General features: G+C 35.1%; 1 protein-coding gene across 1 annotated transcript in view; it reads left to right on the top strand.

Annotated features, from left to right (window-relative positions):
* Nucleotides 1-23,286, top strand: part of LRP1 (LDL receptor protein 1) — a 1,646,373-nt gene that overhangs the window by 1,256,403 nt on the left and 366,684 nt on the right. The window contains exons 75-76 of the mRNA XM_090402369.1: nucleotides 10,402-10,670; nucleotides 18,718-18,896. Of these exons, the coding sequence (XP_090258495.1) occupies nucleotides 10,402-10,670; nucleotides 18,718-18,896 (448 nt within the window). The remainder of the gene's footprint in view (nucleotides 1-10,401; nucleotides 10,671-18,717; nucleotides 18,897-23,286) is intronic.

Here is a 23,286-nt window from a genome sequence, read left to right on the forward strand (position 1 = left end):
AGTTTATTTTCTGGTGAGTTACATACATATGTAATGCTTTTTTTTTTTATGTAAAAGTTTATTTTTATTGTAATGGCCACTAAAACTGCAACAAAAGGGGAAAAACCAACATTGAAGAGGAAATTCATTTCTTTCGAAGAAAAAATTAAAATCTTGGATCTGTTGAAAATTGGAGAAAAACCAGGAGTTGTTGCAAGGACTCTGAATTTAAATGAATCAACAATTCGAACAATCAAACAAAATGAACATAAAATCCGAGAAAGTGTTATTGCTGGGTCAACAGTAAGTGCAAAGCGCTTTGCTCGTGTTTGCGATATTCTAATAGAAAAAAAGGAGAAATCTCTAATGATTTGGATAGAAGATTGCACTCAAAAGAAAATTCCTTTGGATGGACACCTTTATTAAGCAAAAAGCTCTCAAAGTTTATAAACATTTAAAAGAACTCGATCAAGATTCTTTAGAAGAAATATCTCAGCATGGATTTTGTGCCAGTAAGGATTGATTCGAAAACTTTAAAAAGCTGTTTTCTTCATATAATCTTAAAATCCAGGGAGAATCAGCATCAGCAGATGTTGAAGCTGCCAGGAAATACCCAGCAGAACTTTTAAAAATCATTAAAGAAGATACTTACAGTGTAGACCAGATGTTCAATGCAGATGAATCTGGGTTATATTGGAAAAAAATGTCAAAACGTACCTATATTTCGAAAAATGAAAGATCAGCTCCTGGATTCAAAGTTTCCAAAGACAGAATTACTCTACTGTTTTGTAGTAATGTATCAGGTGATTACATGACAAAATCAATGTTTATTAACCGATCCGCAAATCGCAAATATATTTCATGAACAAAACATTGTTCTGCCAAGTATATAAATTTCTTGGTATCTTTAATGTATAATAAAACCAAGGTAAAAACATTTTACAACTATCCATAAAAGTATCTGTAGAAGAGGGACAAGGGAGAAGCTGAACATCTGTGAGAGAGGGTTTGAAATGGGTTTGTGAGAGAGGGGTGCTTAAGGGTCAAAGCTGTATAACTGAGAGGAGACCTCCACATCGCCTTTAAAGGAATGCGGAGAACCGACCAGGGCTTCTGACCTAATGTCCAATCCTCACCTTCTCGTGGTGCACCCTGTTGGGTATCTACCTGGATACTGAACTAACGAGGATGGGCTGGCAATTTGGGATTTAGCCAACCAAATTGTAATTCTTATTGGCTTAAACCAAATTATAAAATGATCGTACAACATGACAAAATTTCATGTCGGCTGGGGCATCGCCTGGTTAAACAAGGCCCCCGTTGTTTTCACCAGAGAACCAGGTTGAACAGCGAAAAGTCAGCTACTGGAACAAATTTGAAAAAACACCACAACTCAACCAGAGTTAAAGATCGGTACTATCAACATAAGAAGCCTGAATGGCAAAGAAATGGAGCTAGCTGAGGAATTAGATAAGTACCAGATCGACATAATAAGGGTGACTGAAACAAAAAAGACAAAAACTGGTGAGATCTTTTTGAGCAATAAATACAAAATGTTATATTCAGGCAATGACAATCAAGGAAAAGGAATAGCCATAGTATTCAAAACAAAATACGAGGCTAATCTTCTTGAATGGCAGGCATTCTCAAGTAGATTGATGTGGGAAAATATGAGAATGGGGAACTGGACAATGAGACTTATTTGTGCCTATGGTCCCACAGAAGAGTCTACTAAAGTAGAAGTGGCAGAATTTTTTAATGCTTTGGAGAAAGCATCTGACACAATGAAAAAGGAAAAGTTGGTCCTTGTTGGGGATCTAAATAGCAAAGTAGGAAATGATTATCAGACATACAAAAATATATTTGGAAAATTTGGAGAAAAGAGCAAAGCTAATAATAATGGCAAATATTTGTTGGATTTCTGCTCAAGACATGGACTGGTTATTATTAACACCATGTTCCAACATAAAAATGTGCACAAATTCACATGGAGAGAAGAGGCTAGGAATAAGAAAAGTCTCATTGATTATGTTATTGTTGATAATGATGTTTGATAGTGATGTTTTCTCCCTTGTCCAGGACACCAAAGTGTACAGAGGATTTGAAATTGAAAGTGATCTCTATTTAGTTTTGAGCAGGATAAAATTGAATTTCATATTGAAAAGAATAACACGTAAGAAAGTTTTAAAGCGCATAAAAGTTGAGCAACTCTCAGGTGTGTACTGTAGGCTAAAATACACAAAGATTATTGAAGGAATGAAAGAGTTTGAGAACAGGAACCAAACTTTAGAGATTCAGTGGGAAGTCTTGAAGAAAACCTTGATTGATTCAGCCAAAGAGGCATGTGGTAAGGTTGTTTGAAAGGATAGAAAAATCAAAACTCCATGGTGGGCACAGGAAGTCAAAGAGGCAGTGAAGGAAAAGAAGAAAGCGTATCAAAAGTTCCTATCAAATAAGTCAGCTTGTGCTCTTAGAAAATACAGAGACAAATGTAAGAAAGCTAAACACTGTGTAAAACTAGCTAAACAAAAGTCATGGGAGGACTTTGGCAAGAATACAGAAAATAAATATCAAGAAGGTGGCAAAATATTCTGGAGGTTGTTGAAGAAGCTTAGAAATGGAGGAAAGAGTACTGTAAAAGGAGTTAGAGATGATAAAGGTGACATGAAAACGGGAGAAAAAGATATCCTTGAAGTATGGAGTAATTGCTTCGAGAAATTGCTAAATGAAACAAGCAGTGATAGCACAGTGGTAAAAAACACTCAACAGGCACAGTCAGGAATACATATCCATACTTGAAGTAGAAAAAGCTATCAAAGGCTTGAAATTTGGAAAGGCAGCAGAAGTAGATGATATTCGACCAGAAATGCTGAATTATGGTGGCATAAAGTCTTGCAGTGGCTGCACTGCATAGTTCAGAAAGCCTGGACAGAGGGACGAATTCCCGATGATTGGAGTAGAGCTCTCATAGTACCCATATATAAAAAGGGAAATAAAACTAAATGTGAAAATTACAGAGTTTTTTTCCTACTGAGTGTTCCTGGTAAGATATATGCAAGTATACTTGAGAAAAATGGTTGAGAAGAATTGTAGAAGAAAAGCTTGGTGAAGAACAAGCTGGATTCCAGCCAAATAGAGGCTCTCAGGATCAAATCTTCACTTTACGACAAATAGTGGAGAATTCATGGGTATATAACAAAGATCTGTATTTGAGTTTTGTAGATCTGGAAAAGGCATATGATAAAGTGCCAAGAGAGAAGCTATTCAATACGCTACAGTTATATGGTGTCAATGGAGCATTATATCAAGCAATACTTAGTCTTTATTTGAGTTGTAATTCAGCAGTTAGAATTGAAGGAAGTACAGGAAGATGGTTTAATGTTAAATCTGGTGTGAGACAAGGATGTTCATTATCCCCTCTGTTATTCATTATCTATATGGATCACATTATGAAGGAAAGTGGTATTGAACATGATATCAAAATTGAAGATGTTAATGTCAGCTCTTTGCTTTATGCAGATGATGTTATACTTCTAAACAAATCCACTACAAGTCTGCAAGATTCTCTGACTAAATTGAATAACTGTTGTAATAGATATTGTATGAAGGTCAGCATTAAAAAGACAAAGACAATGAAAATTGTTAGAATTGTTGAAAATGTCAACTGTGTTGTGAACGGGGAACCTATGGAACAAGAAAAACATTTCAGCTACTTAGGCATGATTTTTACTGAAGATGGTAAATTAAATATGGAAATAGACAACAGAATTAACAAAGCTGGTATGGTAGGAAGTCTATTGAATAAATTTATATGGAATAAGAGATTAATTAGTCGGAACACTAAATTAGCTGTATACAAGACAGTGTTCAAACCAGTTTTAACTTATAGATCTGAGAGCTGGGTCAGAAGTAAAACACTTGACCAAAGCCTAGAGTCTGCAGATATGAGAGTCCTGAGAAATATTAGAGGTGTAAACAGATGGCATCAATGGCAATATCATATAAAAAACGAGGATATTAGGAAAGAACTTGACATTGTCAGCATCCAGGAATGCGTTAGCAGAGCTAATCTTAGCTGGTATGGTTATTTAAACAGAATGGGCGAGGAAAGATTGGCAAAACAAGTGTTCTCTGCCAGGTTGGTAGGAAAACTACCCAGAGGAAGACTAAGTGAAAGTTTGCAGGAGGATTTAAATAAGCTGGTAAAATGGCCAAAAGAAAATGGATGTCAATTCAATGTGGAAAAGTGTAAAGTCATGCATTTTGGGATTAAAAGATTACCAGCTGTGTACTACATCGATGGAAAGGTACTCCAGGAGATTGATGAGGCTAGGGACTTAGGGGTATTGGTAGATAGGGAGATGAAGTTCAGAGGACACATTGCTAAGGTGTCCAAGATTGCACATAGGATTACTTGGTTGTTGAGGAACACACTGACATCCAGAGATAAAGAGGTTATTATTCCCCTTTATAAAGCATTGGTACTTCCACATTTGGATTACTGTGCTCAGGTCTGGTCACCTGGATTCCTTGGAGATGAGGAGGCTGTGGAGAGGGTTCAGAGAAGAGTGACCAAGTTGGTGAGTGATATAAAAAATGCTCCCTACATTGATAGATTGAGAGCTTGTGGATTGCAGAGGTTGGTTGATATTTGAAGAAGAGGGGATATGATAGAAACATTCAAATTACTAAAAGGTTTTTATAGGATTGATGCAGGGGAAATGTTTCAGCTGTGTGATAGTGATGGAAGAACAAGAGGTCATCTCTGGAAATTAAAGAAGAGTGTGGTTAACAAAGGTGTCAGAACAAGGTTTTTTGCCTGGAGGGTGGTGAATGAGTGGAATTCATTGCCTGACTTAGTTGTGAGCTCTTCGTCTGTAAATGAATTCAAGAAGAGATATGACAGATATTGTTTTGCTAGTTTGGGTCTCCCGCGATGAGTCTACTGACTCCATGGAGATACCCGTAATAATAATAATAATAATAATAAGATATACGTGGTTTGATAGGGTACAAAGTGCCTTAGACGACAGAAATATAAGATCTGATAATATTGGTGTCTTGACACGTAACAGACTGATCTGGAGGAAAATTGTAGATTGGAAGTTAGTAATTATGTAAATTTTTCATGTTGTACTATCATATCCTATACACCCCTTGTGAGGGTACTTGGCAGGAATTTGATGATGATGATGATGGATCATTAATTAGCTGGATTGCCCTCTTCTGGATAGAATTGAGCACTCTTAAGAAGGATTTTTTGCACCACCCTAATTATGGGAGCAATATTCCATGGCTGCCTTCTAGCGTAATTGGATAACTTAAAACTGAAATGTAATTTGAAATTAGAGTTTTAATTTTGTTAAACTTATGAGAAATGAGTGAAATATACACACCCATGTCTAATAAGATTTTTAAAGGCACTTCTGAATAAATCTTTGTAGAACTATCAAAGGATTATCTCGATTAACATACAGAGCTAATGCTACATCCAACTCTTTCACAAGCTGAACTGACTTTAGCTTTAATCATATTTAACAAGTAGTTTGAACTAATAACATATTAGCAAGAACTCTGTCCTTGCAAATATGATATTAGAATGATAATTATTTCTAAATTTTCCTACACTCTGAAAATTCTTATGCTGACAATTGAATTTATTCCTAACACAACAGTCTTTAGTAAAGTGGCCAGCTATATTACATCTAAAACATTGTGAAACATATCTCTTTTGAGATGTTTTATTCTTGTCAAGAACATTACATTTGCAAGAGAAAGACTGATTACCCTGGCAAGAAAAAAAAAATTTTTTTCTGCTGATTATGATCTGACACTTGTTTTTTACTAATTTGGGTGCGCTGATTTCAAATATCAAACCCATTTTTCTCTATCACGTCAAGTTTTTCCTGTATGGTATTTTCTTTTTGCTAATTTGTAAGTTTTTGATAGTTTTTAGTAGGCAGTACTATTTAGAGGATCAAAAAAATCGATTTTTTAATATTATTTTCTAAAAGTATGTACTTTTAAAAATCTGTTCCAAACTTTTTATCAAGACATTCGAAAAATTCCTGAAGATATAGCCTATTATTCAAAGCAGTGCGCAGATCAGAATCGGAACGCTCACCGCTCTCGCTTGTCAAGACTAAAAAACTATGGAAGATCGGTACCAAGGAAGAAGGGATTCTCACATGATGGCCCACTACTGTTGGAGTATTCAAAGGGATTGCCAAAACAGAACACACAGCAGAAATTGCTACAAACAAAAATTTATTCCCTGAAACTCATATATAAGTAAAATTGTTATTTTTTTATAAATATTATTGTAATTTGTAATGAATGTTGTTAAGTAGTTATGCATCTAATTATCGGCCTCTCTTGCATTCAAAGCGCCAGTACGTGCCGTTGCAGGTTCTTACGCGTTTATTCGTTTACTAACAAGCGAGAGCGGTGAGCGCTCCGATCCTGATCTGCGCACCACTTTGAATAATAGGCTATATCTTCAGGAATTTTTCGAATTTCTTGATAAAAAGTTAGGAACAGATTTTTAAAAGTACATACTTTCAGAAAATAATATTAGAAATCGATTTTTTTGATCCTCTAAATAGTACTGCCTCCTTAAAAATATCAAAAACTTACAAATTAGCAAAAAGAAAATGCCATAAAGGAAAAACCTGATGTGATAGAGAAAAATGGTTTGATATTTGAAATCAGTGCACCCAAATTAGTAAAAAAACAAGTCTCATAAAAGTCAACAAAATTTGTGTTATCTGTAAGAGGATTTTTGGATAATATTAATTCAGATATCATCTTAAACAGAAGTTCCTGACCTTTCTTTGTTGGTCTCTTCTGCTGACTTTCTGTTTCTTCTATAAGAAATAGTTTTAGTTCTAATTTTCCCAAATCATGCGATTTCACTTTGGATTCAGATTCTGAAACATCTTCAGTTAAATTCACAGAAATTTCCTTAGACTGTTTCTTTCTCTTATCATACTTTGATTTTTGTAACCATCCTTCTCTCCTTTTATCTTCCGTCACTTTATCAGGAGAAGGTTTCATCTAAAAGTTTACCCACTTAGTTTGTGGAATGAAATATGTCTGTTAGTCTTTGCTCCATTTCCTTAAAAAGCGTGACCTTTTTCTTGTAAGCTGTTTCTTTCAAATTATTTTTAAAGCCATGCCTAAATTGATGCAACAATAACAACCATTCTAAAGAGGATCTGTCTTCATATGGAGCATTAAATTCATAAGCAATACCCAGAAATATCTATCTTTAAAGGATAAAGTCATTATCTCACTGACACACTCTATTAATAGTTTACTTCATATCTACTTAATCAGTCTGCCAGACTGAACGTTTTGTTTTTATAACAATTTCCTACAAATAATAAATGTTCAGAGTCAACTCTTTATCAGACCTTCATCTAAAAACTTCTTAACTTCCACAGGACTATGCACTGTTTTCTTATTTAGCACATGTGTTCCATTCATTTTCAATGTTTCACTGGAGTATAAATATTCTTACCTCAGGCAACTTAATTACAAGAAACACAAATCCTTTACCAGAGAAAAACAGTTTATTTTAATACTTTATAAATAACACTGCGTCAAAGTAGAGCTCTTCATTAAAACCACTTTACAATTTCAGATTTCACTAATTCTATCATTGTTTTGATAAAATAATTAATATCACTGGTGTCCTTGAGACAGAAAATGAAACGTTTCATTTAGAAAGATAAATCTTTCATGAATCTTCTTGATTCATGAAAGATTGCCATCATATGCAATCATGTATTATATGATTGCATTCATGCATCATATTTTAATCATATGCAAGACTGTCTTCAGCATTCTTGCTATGATTAAAATCTGAAGCAAAACAGCAGTAAATCATCTTGTTCAAATTCAGATAAAACTACATTCATCATTGCCTGAAATGACTATGCAGAATTCTTTGCACCTTGAGGTAATGATCTTCATTAGGTTTCTCCAATAAAAAAATGGAGAGTTGCACAATGACCAAGAATGTTGTTGAATAATACCAGCCTCTAAATATTTCTGAAGTAAAGTTTTAAGCCTTTCAGAGTACTTAAAATGTGTCTGGTACAGCATTTTAAAAATAGGCTTTTCTGAATTAATTATCAACAGAATGTTCTATCACATCTGTACAAGACAACCCAAGTATGCTTTCAGTTAATGTATCAGAGAATTTATTTCTCAAATGCTTTAAGCATTTAAATAAAATATGCTTATCATCCTCAGAATTTATTCTACTGAAAGTCCTCTCAGACAGAGCATCAAAAGGAGTAAGACCTTTTGCTTTAATATCCTTAGTATTTTCAGTCAACAAACAAACCTCATGGACTTCATTCAGAGGAAATAAACTCTGACAAGGTTCTGCAGAGAATTTTAAGATGGCTTACAAAAGTCAATGCAAAGAAAAGTCAATTACAAAAGTCAATGCTATGCAAAGAAATAACTCCAAATGAATAATTACAACAGTAACCATGAAGAGCCAAAAATTCTTCACCGAAAACAAATTACTAAAAATTGCTTGGGAGATGTGCATCTCATGCTAAACAGTAACAGAAAAATCAGGAAAGAATATTTCCACTGATTTTCTATGTAGCTGGTAAATCCTGGTTAAATATATCCTTCAATTTTATGTCTTTATCCCATTATTGAATATCATCCTTTAACGTATTCTTTAAAAATGTGAAAAACTGTCAAGTAATCACTGAAGTGTATGCTTCATATCAAAAAGTACCTTACATGATAGTCCTGCAATTTTAGCATCCACTAAATTTAAAGGATCTGAATCTGCTAATTCCAGAGTATAGAGAGTTCTGAACGTTCAGTATGAGTTCTGAGGGTTCTTTCAGGGATAAATTAGTGAATAGAGAAGTTATTTCAAAACCAACCAACCATGATGTCGGTGTCTCTGAGGATATCTGGCAGTGACCCATAAATCCTGGAAGGCATTATATGGTTTAAGTTTTTGATTAGTTTCAGGAGGCCAGGATACAGCTTTGTATAATAATTTTTTGACCGCCTTTTTCTGTGTTTAGGCATATGATCAGCATCAATAAGGAGGTATGTCAATCGATCTCTGAGTAAGATTAACATTTTTCGATCATATTCCATATATATAGAAAGAAGCATGACCAGTATTGAGAGAGCTCTTTGGCTAAGTAGTGTTATGCTTATCCTCTTTGCCAATAATAATATTTTGGTTCTGGCATAGTTTTTTAAGTTTGGTCAGTTCTCTATAGGAAAGTTTCTTTTTAGAGACTTTGCTGACTTTAAAACATTTGCTACATCTTACTGGATATTATTGGCAATATAGACCAGTAGGCTGTATTATTTCATAGTATTGGAATTTTGTTCAGAGTTACTGCATAGTTATGGCTTAGACTGAGCACTTTGGTAGCTTCTTTCTTTAGCTGAATGATTACTTGCTAATAACCAGGTGTTCTGGAGGTAACTGCAGTTTATTTATCTTCTTGGCAAAATTATTAAACTTTTAAATATGGCAAGTTGGGAGCTGGATCTGGTTCCCACTGATGAGACTTCAATAAAGGTCAAAACTGGTCTGGGATACTAAGGCAATTAATGTGAAATCATGGGCCTCTACCTACAAGTAGCCTAGTTGTGAAGAAATTTCACACACAGACTTTGCATGCAGTTGAATAAATCATTAAACAAGAATGTAATTTCTTGGCATTTTTAATTTAATTCGCTATTACTTTGATTAGGCAAAATTAGTAGTCATTTTTTTTTTTTTTACTTCTGTTGCACCATTGGAATTACACATGGAGGAGACCTCTTTCTTTCTTGAATTCGTTTCTCATTTGCTTGAAACCTGTTCAGCATATTTTGTGGTGCCCACAGTTTATCTTGGTTCTCATTTTATGTTATACACATAAAATACGCATTTTTCACAAATCCAATTATGTTTTGCTGCTTCTTTTTCACTATGATACTACCAGATATATCTATATTATTTACATATTTACTGTTTACATGTATTTCCTGCCACCTGTTGTCTTTACTTCTTATTATTATTCTTTCAGAATTTTCCCACTATAAAAACAAATTATTTTAATGATTTTATTCAAATATATAAAATTATCTGTAGCATATCATGATAGGGAAAATTTTGTTGTTACTTATTGATGATCAGCATACTTCGTTACTGCCGAGATTTTTCAATTTCCTTAAATTGTATTTATATTTGCTGTATTGGATTTACCGTTTGAATTCCTTTAAATTATTATATTTTTGATTTATCTGTTTGTGTGTTTTAAATACATAAAATAAATTACTTATTTAAAAGCATATGTGTATAAAATAAATGTAGAGCATGACTTATTTAAAATAGCTATATTAATTATGTTCATTAATTATAAAATTCTGTTTTGTAAGGTCAGGAATCTTATATGCTAGTAGCTAGTGAAAATGAATTGCGACGGCTCAACCCTTACAAACCATCACAACAAGGCCTAGAAGATATACTGCATAATTCTTCAGGAACAAGTCGTATTGATTCAGTGGATGTGTTATTCAATGGCAGTCATCCAGTAGTGTTTTGGACTAATTTTCATACTCATAAAATCTATAAATATGTTGTTACACAGATTGATGAAACCTTCCAAAACAGTCGTGTCAAGAGGCAGGATGGATCATTAGCTTTGGTATTATAATTTAATAATATCTTTTGAATTTATATGGCAAATGCAAAGCTAACAAAAAAAATTAATTCTGTGTACTTGTTAACTCTGTTTTAACTCATATTTTAAGATAAAATTTTATTTAAATTTAAATACTTGCACCCAGAGCCATTTTATCTGTTCCATCTTATTATTTATCCAGCTTTTCACATCAACCAACTTCTAGTACTCCTTCTTCTTAAGTATTCTGCAATTAAGCAGGTTCTTCTTTTAGTAGCAAAAACTTTCCTTCCACTGTCTTCTCTTCTGATCCTTCTCTTTCAAGGTTGTGTATCCGTCTCCATTCAGCATGTCATCTAGCATTGTTTTCCTCACTCTTTCTCTAGGTCTTTTTCTTTCTGTTTTTCCTTCAATGGCATCTCTGATCATTTCCTCTCAGGATATGTCCAATCCAATTTCTCTTTCTTTTCTTTTTATCCTTTTTAACAGATTCCTTTCTTCCTCTACTCTTTTCAAGACCTCTTCATTATTTATTTTATCTGTCCATTTTATTTTTTTCCATCCTTCTCCAAATCCACATCTGGGAGCTTTCCAAAATTTTAATTTCTTTTTTCTTCAATGTCCAGGTTTCAGCTGCATATAAGACAATACTCCACACAACATTTTATTAGTCTTTTCTTTAAATTTTTATATATTTTACTTCCGAAAAAATTCCATTTTCTATTAAAGCATCCCTTCCCATTGCTATTCTTGCTTTTATGTCACTTGCGCATCTTCCATCGCTGATAATCACACTTCCTAGATATTTAAATGTCCTTACTTGATTCAATTTTTCTCTATTTATTCTTACATTCATAGTTGTCTCTTTCCTTGTTATTTTCATTACTTTTGTTTTTGCTTATGTTAATTTTCATTCCATAATTTATACAGGATTCCAGTAAGCTGTTCAGCAGATGATATTAGCACTAGATACTTAAATGCCCTTACTTGATTCAATTTTTCTCTATTTATTCTTACATCCATAGTTGTCTCTTTCTTTGTTATTTTCATTACTTTTGTTTTGCTTATGTTAATTTTCATTCCATAATTGATACAGGATTCTAGTAAGCTGTTCAGCAGATGTTGTAATTCTTCCTCGGTGTTTGATAATAATGCCTTGTCATCTGTATATCTTATTGCAAATATCTGTCTACCTCCTATCTTTATTCCTTCTTCTGCATTCTCCAATGCTTCTTTTAACATCACTTCAGAATACATATTGAACAAAATTGGTGACATAGAACAGCCTTGTCTTACTCCTCGTCCAATGATAAATGTTTCTGTGTACCATATATATCTCTTACCATAGCAGTTTGTCCCATCTATAGTGAAATAATTTATCTTCTATCTTTCCAATCTATACAAATCTTTTCCATTACTTCCATCATCATAATAAACATGATTGGGTGAACAATAGATTATTGTATGCATGTCTAAATAAGAAAGTAAATAGCAAATACATAGTATACCTCTACCATTTGTAACTGGGTGTCCACCTTCCCCTCTTCACTATAACAAGTACATAGTATATCCCCACCATCTGTAATTGAGTGGCTGTCTTCTTTTCTTCAGATTTTCATATCAGTTCCAGAGTATTCTATTTTCACCTATCCTCTTCATTCCATACAGATTTCTTTCACTGACCTGAAATCATATCCATAGTTTGCTGACAATACACTCAATTTCTTCTCTTTATATAATAGATTGCATGATTTTTATCATTCTTTGATGGAGTGAGATTGGTTTCAGTACTATCAGAAGTAGTTTCTTTTTTCCACTCTTTCTTACAAGAAGGATCTCACTTTACCTCATAAGACAATGTCTAGAAAATGTGGGAAGTTCAGACTAGCCTTTATAAGCTTTGCAACATATACCTCTCTAACCTGTTAACACATTACATCTGTAGCCTTCAAAAAAAACTGCTGATCTTTTCCACTTGAGATATTACTTCTCACCTCTACAGCTGCTAACCGTATAAGTGCACAACTGTCTCTGTAGCTTATTTGGTAATGCCCTCTGGATTCAAATCCCATCTAGGATACAAAGAACCTTTATAAGGACTTTTCAAATGAAGGTTGGATTAGCTTGTTTTATATGGAATGATGAGGTTATCTATCAAAAACAGACAAACCATCTACAAGAACACAGTCAACAGACACAAGTACTAAAAACTAAGGAGGCTATGAATGAATATATGCAAATCAGGCTATGAGCTAGCAGCTAGAGCCTAAACAAATTTTCTGAGAAATTACACTGCAGATTCATGGAAAGTCTATTTGAATGGTTATTTATTTCATATGGGGTTCTTCCCTTTTCACCCCCATCCCTCAGGATTGGGGTGAAATGGTTGAGCCCTCCTGATGAGGGATTAAGTATGTATTTTATTATTGTAGATCCATGTGTTTGTTCACGGAGCAGGTTTGCCTGTTCTGACCCTCTGCCTCTATATGAAGCTGGCAAACTCACTTTTATTTGAAAGAGACCAGATAAAGGTTCCTCACGTCATGGATGGGAATCAAACTTGGATCTTTCTGACCAAAGGGTCTTCATCTATACTGACTGAGCTATGGGGGCTCTGTTTGAATGGTTGTGCAAGATAAGAGGAGGTACTTCTGCCCTAATACAAAACACCTCATCTTCACCCTATACAAATTCGAAACTATCCAACCTTAGAACGCTGTTCTCACATTCCCCCCCCCCTTAACCAGTATCACTTGACTTGTGAGCTCACCTTCAAGGATTAATAGTTTATAGCAGTGGGATCCTTGATTTGCTATGGTGCCAGTGTGGCATCTGGGGTGGCTATATGTTCCACTTCTGATTGCATTATGTGCTTACTAGGGAATTGAAATCCATGTATGGAGAGCGATTTCTGTCACTGATTCAAACTTCCTATTCACAATGAATCCTCAGTTTTATCAGGGCCTTCAACAATCCCTCTACCTAATTCAGAAACCACTGACTTATCAACTTAAATAAAGAAAAAAAAACTGAAAACAGCAATTGTGGGCTTGAGTCCCAATGTAATGTGGATGTTTCAAAGTCTTAAGTGTTTCAGTAATCATTTCTTGCTATAGTGAATATGTGGTAAACACAGGAATAGTTGATTAATTGGAACATATGCTGCAACAAACTAGTTGCATATGTTTATTATATTAATTTTCCTTTAAAAAGCACAACAGCAGTGGCAGCTATAAATTAAAAATGCCAAGAAATTATATTCTTGATTTCATCCAGAAACCACTGACTTATCAACTTAAATAAAGAAAAAAAAACTGAAAACAGCAATTGTGGGTTTGAGTCCCAATGTAATGTGGATGTTTCAAAGTCTTAAGTGTTTCAGTAATCATTTCTTGCTATAGTGAATATGTGGTAAACACAGGAATAGTTGATTATATTGGAACATATTGGATTATATTGAATTATATATGCTACAACAAACTAGTTGCATATGTTTATTATATTAATTTTCCTTTAAAAAGCACAACAGCAGTGGCAGCTATAAATTAAAAATGCCAAGAAATTATATTCTTGATTTCATCCTTTATCCAAGTGTAAGCATACAAAGTTTGCACGTGAAGTAACTTGGCTACTTGTATATAGACTCTAATGACTTCACATCAGTTGTCTTAGTATCCCATAATGCAAGACACACACACACACACACATATCTTTACAGACATGTATAAGGCTATGCATTATGGGAAGAGTCACTACCCAGACCAGTTTCAACCTTTATTGAGATGCTCATCATAGGCCTAGAGTAGTTAGTATAGGGGATGCAAGAGAGCCTGATAGTATTAGGAGAAAGATAGATGGTTAGCATGAGAGATAGAGAAAAGGCCTCATCTCTTTTATATCATCATATAGCCAAAGGCTATCCATTTTCCTTTTTCACCAATCTCATATAGATGAACAACCAAAAGACAATGGAAACTAAAGCACAAAGATGATTGATATCCAGGTGGTTAGCCTCCATCTCAGTTAAATGTCTTGAATTGACCTTCTTTGCCTGGGATTGCTCTCCAGTCATCCCTGCAATTGACTGTAAGACCACATTGAATTAAGAGTGTGGAACTATTTAAAATACCTTTCATAGTAAGAATGGACAGAATTTTATCTCCCCCTGGTGAGTATTGCATAATGTGGGTGATCTACACAATATACTAATAAATTTCATCTCCTAGTGTGTTTCTTTCTAAATACAAAAATCCTCTGACTGAACAATAAAATTTCCACAATACATTATTATAAAGCATTTGGATGTCATAATGTTGGTTTTCTAATCCTTGTTGCTTTCTAACCTTCAATAAATGGTATTTTAATTCATTAATTATAAAAATCAAAAATCTCTTCCCATTGCTGACGTTGTAAGCAATGGAATGCCCAACACACTACATAATCTATTCCAAATATGCAGGGCAAGAGGAGAGCTGTAGAATGCATGATCTACTGTTTCCAATTGGTAACAGATGTCATAGATTGGATTTCCAATGTTAAAGTACCTCCATTTGATGGTATTGACTGGAAGGCAGCCATATGCAATTCTCCAAGCAAGATCCCTCCTGTTAGGGTATCCTTGGAACTTCAAAGTGTTATGAAACAAACTATTGTTGTCGGTACCTAACTGTGGAACTTTGCAGTGAAAGAAACCAAATTTTGCTTTTTTAATTGAAAGAATGTCAACTCCAGAGTATTTTAGCAATCTCAGAGTTAAGCATAGAGTGTTGTAGTTCAGGAACAATCTCAGCGTTTAGACCTTTATAATCATTAACTCCAAACAGGGGAAGATGAAAACCCAGGTAGTACAAGAGAAGGTTTGTACATGTGTGATTAGTCTGCAATCTTTTATGGATTTTTGAAGCTGTATTGCTTAAATACAGAATTTTAAGACTGGATGTCCAAATCCTCCATGCTTCTTTGATAGTTGAAGAAATTCTTTTTTAACTTCTTGGTATTGGCTGGACCAAAAAAATTGTACAGGTTTACTATATAATTGGTTTTCTTCAGCTTCTGTGATGTCTGTAATATTTATTATGTACAACTTAGTAGGAAAAATTATGGTTTTGAGTACTGTGGCTTTAGAAGAAAAGGAAAGTGGTCCAATTTTCCAGTCTTCTAGGGTTTCAAAGTTCTTGTATATAAGTTCTTGAACTGGCAATATTGGGTAAGTGGAGAAGGGATGAGGGGTTCTCTTTTAGGGATTAGCCCAAAAGGAATGCCTCCAAGATCCCACTTTCCAAAAACTTTTAATTTTGTCTTGTCTGCATTAATAGTTAATCCACTGCTTTTGTGAATTTTTCCAATACTACACACACACACACACACATATATATATATATAAATAGAAAGTATTTTACCTTGGGTATAATAAATGTTAAAGATACCATGCTATTTTAAACCTGGTTTTACTCCATCTCCCAAGTAAGCAAACAGACAAACAAGTCAAATTTGCGCCTGCACGTATTGCAAGGTCAGCTAGACTTGCAATACGTGCAGGCGCAAACTGTTAAAACTTGCTACCTTATCATAAAATACAACTAAATTGTTAAAACAGCACCTACCCTTTATAAATCCATGTTGACCATCATAAAGAATGCTATGTCCATCAACCCAATCCTGTATTCTATTCCTTACCAGTCTCTCCAACACCTTGACACAATCACAGTTATACAGACTGGTCTATAGTTGGAGACATCTCTCCTAGAACCATGCTTGTGGAGTGGTACTATTTTGCCCTCTTTCCACTCTTTAGGAACCCTATCCACTGCAAGACTTTCATTAAATAACCAGGTCAATCTCATAGTCAACTGTGGTGCACATTCCTTAAGAATACATGGAGATATATCATCCATTCCCACAGCTTTATTTACATCTAACCCAATCAGCATCTGACACAACTCTTATTCTTTCACTTCCAATTCTCCTAATACCTGCCTCTCTTCTATATATTGCACAGCATCATTTACACCAGTATGATATACGCTGATAAAGTGCTTGTTCAATAATTCCACTATATCCTTTGCTGCTGTTATTCTGCTGCCATAACTATCCACTGGTGTTAACCTGCCATAATTATTCTTTCTCTTGCTTGCCACATAGCAGAAAAATTCCCTTGAGTTAACCTTGGCCTGATCAGCCAATCTCCTCTCATACTGCACCTTTTCTTTCTTTACTTTGCTCATCACCTGCCCAGCCAGCACTTTATACTCTTCATGGATGTGTTCACCACAACTGTCTTGTACCTCTTTCCATAACATTTTCTTTTCCCTCACTGCTTGCTTGATTTCAGTGTTCATCCATTTCACTCCTACTCTGTTTACTCGCTTAACACTTGGTGTGCAATTATACATTGCTTTTGTCAGATACTGCCTTGTGAGTTTCCATGCACTGTGAACAACTTTTTATCTCAGCGCATCTACCCAATGTACTTAAGCTTAAGATGCTAACTGACTACAGAGCATCCTGTAATTAATACCTGCTTTATACTTCCACATATATCCATTTTTGGCAGTTACCTTTTCTTGTTTCATCACATCCCAAACAAGTACCTCGTGATCACTCTCACTAACTGGCAGCAGTGTCAACACCTCATTAACAACTACTTCTTTTGAAGTTATCACCAAATCCAAAACATTAACTCCTCTAGTTGTTTCAATCACATGCTGTTTAAGATACTTATCTCTCAGAAATTCCACAAACTCACTCTCCTTGTTAACATACATGTCTCCTCCTTCCATTCTATATTCCTGTAATTAAAGTCACCCATCCAGATCGCCTTCTTTTCACATACCACTAATTTGCGTAAACATTTTACAATTGGTATTTTCTGCATTCCCTTGCCTATAACAGCATCTTATCAGATATATTAACCTGTTTATTTCAACTTCACACCACACAGATTCAAAATCTGTGCATGCACTGTTAACTTCCACACTTTGCAGACACAATTCCTCTGCAATCATTAACAGCACTCTTTCTCCTCTTTTCACATTTCTATCCTTCTGGAAAATTATATATCCTTCTATTTCTATTCCTGACATCACATCCTCCTCAGACAACAAAGTTTCCCTTATTCCAATTATCTTTGGGCATACTGACTCAATCAGTGCAACAAACTGAGCTCTCTTGTTTCGAATACTCCTTACATTTGTGTATAAATATAACAATCCCTCTGTGTTTGAGTCATTCTACCAGCACCAACATTCTCTATTCTAGCTGCTATACCACACCACTCTCTTCTGTTTGTCCACTCCTGCTTCCCTTATCATGACTCTGATTTCCATTCCTACCTGTCTCTTCCTCATCTTTATGTATTCCATCATCTTGTGCTGTTGCAACCACATCTTCAACCTCACATCCATCTTCCTCCTGTCGTACAATCTGTTTAGTTGTGCTATCCTGCTTGACAAGTAGACCCTGATCATTTACTACATTAACTTCTTGACTCTGTGCCTTTCAGAAAACAATAGCCTTTCTAAATGCCCAACACCAAACTCATGTAAATGGAATCCATCATCTTTAAACCATTCCAACTTCCTTCAAATCACTCCACAAATTTCCAGATTGAACCCCCCTTTGCTTCACACAACTCAGCCATCTTACTATTCTTTATGTCTACTTTCTTTCTCACATCATTGTTGTCATATCTGGGCAACACGCCTATGACTTTCTGAACAACACTATTCTTCTTTACTTGCTGCAACAACTTCCTAAAGTCTCTATCAACATTTTTTTTCTCCCTAACTAATTCATTTGTGCCCATGACTACCACTGATTTTACATGAGATTCTTTATGATTGTTCCCTTAGGGTTTGTGAAAGGTAGGTCCTTAGATTCATATACAGTGATTTTCTTGGACTTTGCAAAGGCATTTGATAGATTACCACATGACAGATTGGTAGTTTGTTGTGTAAGCTGCAGAAGATGGGATTAGATAGCAGTTTGGTGGACATTTCCTTATTTTAATTGTTAAGTTAAATAAAAACATCCTGTTTTTAAAAACTTAGTTTCTGCTCAAATTACTTTTCAGATTTCTGGCCTGTCAGAGCCTAGAGGAATTGCAGTAGATTGGGTGGGACTTCATATTTATTGGGTTGATGCTGGTACTGACACCATATCAATGGCAACTCTTGATGGCAAATTGCGAAGGACATTAATAACAACTGAATTAGATCAGCCCCATGATATTGCTGTGGATCCACAATCTGGGTATGTTTATCTTTTTGTAAAATGGATTCGGTCTTAAAAGTTGACTAGTAATTAAGAATTAATATTTTTTGTTTGTTTCTCAAAATTATTAAGGAAAGCAGCAAACATCTTTATAGTTTTTGTTGAAGTATTAAAATTCTTGTATCTACTTAATTCTTTCTAGTAATGGCATGAAATTTTGACTTTTGAAATAATATACCAGTAATACTTGACGTTTCAAAGAAAATTATATTTCTTTATAGTTTTATTACATTGGGTGAGAAAAAAAAAGAATCCATACAAGACATGTGCATCCTTCACCAGAAGCACTTATATTTTTAGGCTGAGATGTAATGAAAGGTGGGGAGGGGGGAGCAGATTATCAAACCTACTCTAATGTGATATGCCATTTTGTATCTTCCTAATTATTGTTTCTGTAAATGGATAGTGCAGTAATTAACAGAAGACTGTGTTTTTAAATGTTGTGTTATAGAGTTAGTATGTGTTGTAAATGTGTTTGTTAAGTAGTGATGACTTAAATAAATATACAGTAGTCCTAAGTTTTAAAAGAGGTATACCGTGAGTAGACATATCGATACAAAATTAATAACAGAAAAAAATCACTTACAAAGATTATTTAATAGTATAATTTTCTAAAAATTATACTATTAAATAATCTTTGTAAGTGAGTTTTTTCCGTTATTAATTTTGTATCGATACAGTAGTCCTTCATTATTTACAGATTTGTTATTTGCAGTTCTTTTGGTCACACACACAAAATGAAACAGATGCTGAATGTGTGATTTAACGATTAGGTACAGAAAAGAAAATTCTGTTGATCTCCCTTGAACGAAAAGGCAAAAATCTGTATCAACATTTCATTGAATCTTGGTAATACACTATAGACTAACCCAAAAAAGGCTGGGTCAAATTTTTAAATGCATTGTAGCTTGATGAATCTGCTGTGGTAGATTTAATGGCTGCAGAAGCTTCAAGATGAATTAAGAAAATTCATTGCCCATTGCATAGTTGTCCCATTGCAGATCTCAACAAGTGTTTAATATAAAACTGGCATGTTTTCTAAGAGAATACCTTCCAGAACTTACCTATCATTAAAATTGAAAAATCTGCTACTGTATTCAAAGCTGCCAAAGATGAGCTTACTCTGTTTTATGTAAATGATAGTTGCCATATGATCAAACTGATGGTTGTGTACTGCTGTCAATATGTGTTAAAGGGTTAAAACACTTTCTAGTTTATTATAAAGCCAATAAAAAAAAAAAACTTGTATAACACCTTCACTTTTTAGATGGGTTTATATTTGCCTTCTGCATGAAATGGAATTTTACTTAATTTCCAGATATTTACCATTCACAGTTCTGGGAGTGCTTAAGGGTCAAAGCTGTATAACCTGGAGGAGACCTCCATGTAGCCTTATAAGGAATACAGAGATCTGGCCGGGGCTTCTGACCTAATGTCTAATCCTCACCTTCTCATGGTACACCCTGTTAGATTAGATATCTACCTCGATACTAAACTGCCAGATTTCTAACAGTTTGGGATTTAGCTGACCAAATAATATTCTTATTGACTTAAACCACAATGTACAATTATGGTACAACATGACAGAATGTCATGCTGGTTGTGGCATTGTCCAGTTAAACAAGACCACTATTGTGTTCTCAGTGAACCAGAGCAAACAGTGTAAAGTCAGTTACTGGAACAAATCCCAACTCAGCATGATCAGATCTCAAGATTGGTACTATCAATGTAAGACGCATCAATGGAAAAGAAATGGAACTACCAGAAGAATTGGATAAGTTGGTTAAATTGGATTCGACAGAATTTCGACATAATAGGTAAAACAGGTGAGATCTTTCTAGGCAATAATGAAATTTTCAACAATTTTCAATGAAAGTCTGGCTGCGGGAAAGGTGCCCATGGAATGGAAGGAAGGTAAGATAGTGCCATTGCATAAGGGCGGTAGCAGACTAGAAGTGTCTAATTATAGGCCAGTTTGTGAGTCATCAGTAGTTAGTAAGATCTTAAAGAAAGTAGTGAGGGACCCTATACAGCATTGGGCAGCTGAGGGTAATGTTACCTGTGAGAGTCAACATGGTTTTGTGAAGGGGTGCTCTTGTTTTAGCAATATCCTCGCCTTTTATGATAAAGTTACAAAAGCATTAGATGAGAGAAGGGCATATTCTGCCATTTTCCTAGACTTAGCAAAGGCATTTGACAGGGTGCCACATGATAAGCTGATATTCAAGTTGCAGCACATGGGTCTGGATGTCAGATTGGTCAACTGGATTCAGGCTGGATTGGCTGTCCGATAGGTATCAGAGAGTTGTGTATGGTGGAGCAGCATCAAAGAGGCAGAAGGTTATAAGTGGTGTTCCACAGGGCTCAGTGCTGGGACCTATATTGCTTAACCTTCATATCAATGATGTCTGTGGATTGCAAGGGGATATTCAGTTGTTTGCGGATGATGCGATACTGGGAAGGGTTATTAATAATAGTGCAGATATGGTAGCCCTGCAAGAGGATTTGAATAAGTTAGACAGATGGGCAAATGAATGGGGGAGGGTGTCAGTTTAATGCAACAAAATGTAAGGTCCTTGAGGTTTGGAACACATCGATGGGATGCTGCGTACTCTATGGGAGGAGTTAAACTGGAGGAAGTAGGGGAGACAAGAGATCTGGGGTTGATAATTGATAGAAAACTGAAATTTAGGGGACATATTACAAAGGTAGTGAAGGTAACACAGAGGATTGCTGCAATAATGAGAAGGACACTGACCTGCAGAGATAAAATGGTTATCATTCCATTGTATAAGACTCTGATCAGACCACACTTAGACTATTGTTCTCAGATCTGGTCCCCAGGATTTGAAGGGGATAAATTAACTATGGAAAGGGAACAATGATGGTTTCAGGACTGTACAATGTTAGTTATGAGGATCGGCTGAGAGAGTGTGGACTGCAGAGCTTGGTGGATAGAAGGAGAGGCGATATAATAGAGACTTTTAAACTGTTGTGAGGTGGTTACAGGGTTGACACTAGGGAGTTCCTTCGCTTGGTTGAACAGCGGGAAGGAGTCATGACAAGGGCTGTGAGAAAGAGGGTGAAGAGTGGTTTTTTTTTGCATGGAGGGTGGTTGAATCATGGAATGCATTGCCTGATGGAGTAGTGAGATTGAGAATGGTCAGTGCGTTTAAGGAGTGGTATGATAGACTTTGTGTTTCCTAGGAGGGACCTCCCTCGATGCGTCTTGATAGACGTGTTTCTTAGAAAGGACCTCCCACGATGAGTCTTTTGACTCTATGGAGGCCTGGATAATAATATTAATAATAATAAACAAATACAAAATGTTATACTCGGACAATAGCAATCCAGGAAAAGAGGGAGTAGCTATAGTATTCAATTCAAATATGAGCATAATCTTCTTGAATTGCAGCCAGATCAAGGTGGGCAAATATCACAATGGGTAACTGGACAATGAGACTTATTTGTGCTTATGGTCCCACAGAAGATTCTACCAATGAAGAAATGGAGGAATGTTTTGAGGCATTAGAGAAGACAGCTTCAGATATAAACAGCACAATAGGAAATGATTACCAGACATATAGAAAAGTTTCAGAAAAATTTATAGAAAAGCACTAACCTATTAATAATGGTAAATATCTTCTGGATTTCTGTTCATGACATAGATTAGTTACTATTAACACCATGATCCAATATAAAAATATGCACAAATTCACATGGAAAGAAGAGGCAAGAAATAAGCAGTCTCATTGACTAAGTTATAGTTGACAGCAATGTTTTCCCACTGGTGGACACAAGAGTATATAGAGGATTTGAAATAGGAAGTGATCACTATTTAGTTTTGAGCAGGATAAAATTGAAAAGACGAGTGTGACCAGCTTTAGAGATGACTGTAGACTCAAATACACAAACATTATTGAAGAAAAAATGAAAGTGTTTGAAAACAAAAACTAAAATTTGGAGTTTCAATGGCAAATCCAGAAGAAAACATTGCATGATTCAGCCAGAGAGGTATATGGTGATGTTGTCTGTAAGGATAGAAAAATTAGAAGTCCATGGTGGACTCAGGAAGTTAAAGTGACATTGAAGGAAAAGAACAAAGCATATCAAAAGTCCTGGCAAGTAAGTCAGCTTGTACTCTTAGAGAATACAGAGAAAAGTGTAAGAAAGCCAAGCACTGTGTAAAACCGGCTAAACAAAAGTCATGGGAAGACTGTAGTAAGAACATAGAAAATAAATATCAGGAAGGTGGCAAAATATTACGGAGGCTATTTTTTTAATAGCCTCCATAGTCTAGTTGGCCAAGTGGTTAGCGTATCTGCTCTCCATCTGAAGACCTGCAGGTTCGAATCCCACTGTAGGCATG

This window comes from Typopeltis vanoorti, chromosome 2 (assembly GCF_054136105.1).
Source record: "Typopeltis vanoorti isolate ZY-2024b chromosome 2, IOZ_Tvanoo_1.0, whole genome shotgun sequence".
NCBI classification, from domain to species: Eukaryota; Metazoa; Arthropoda; class Arachnida; order Uropygi; family Thelyphonidae; genus Typopeltis; species Typopeltis vanoorti.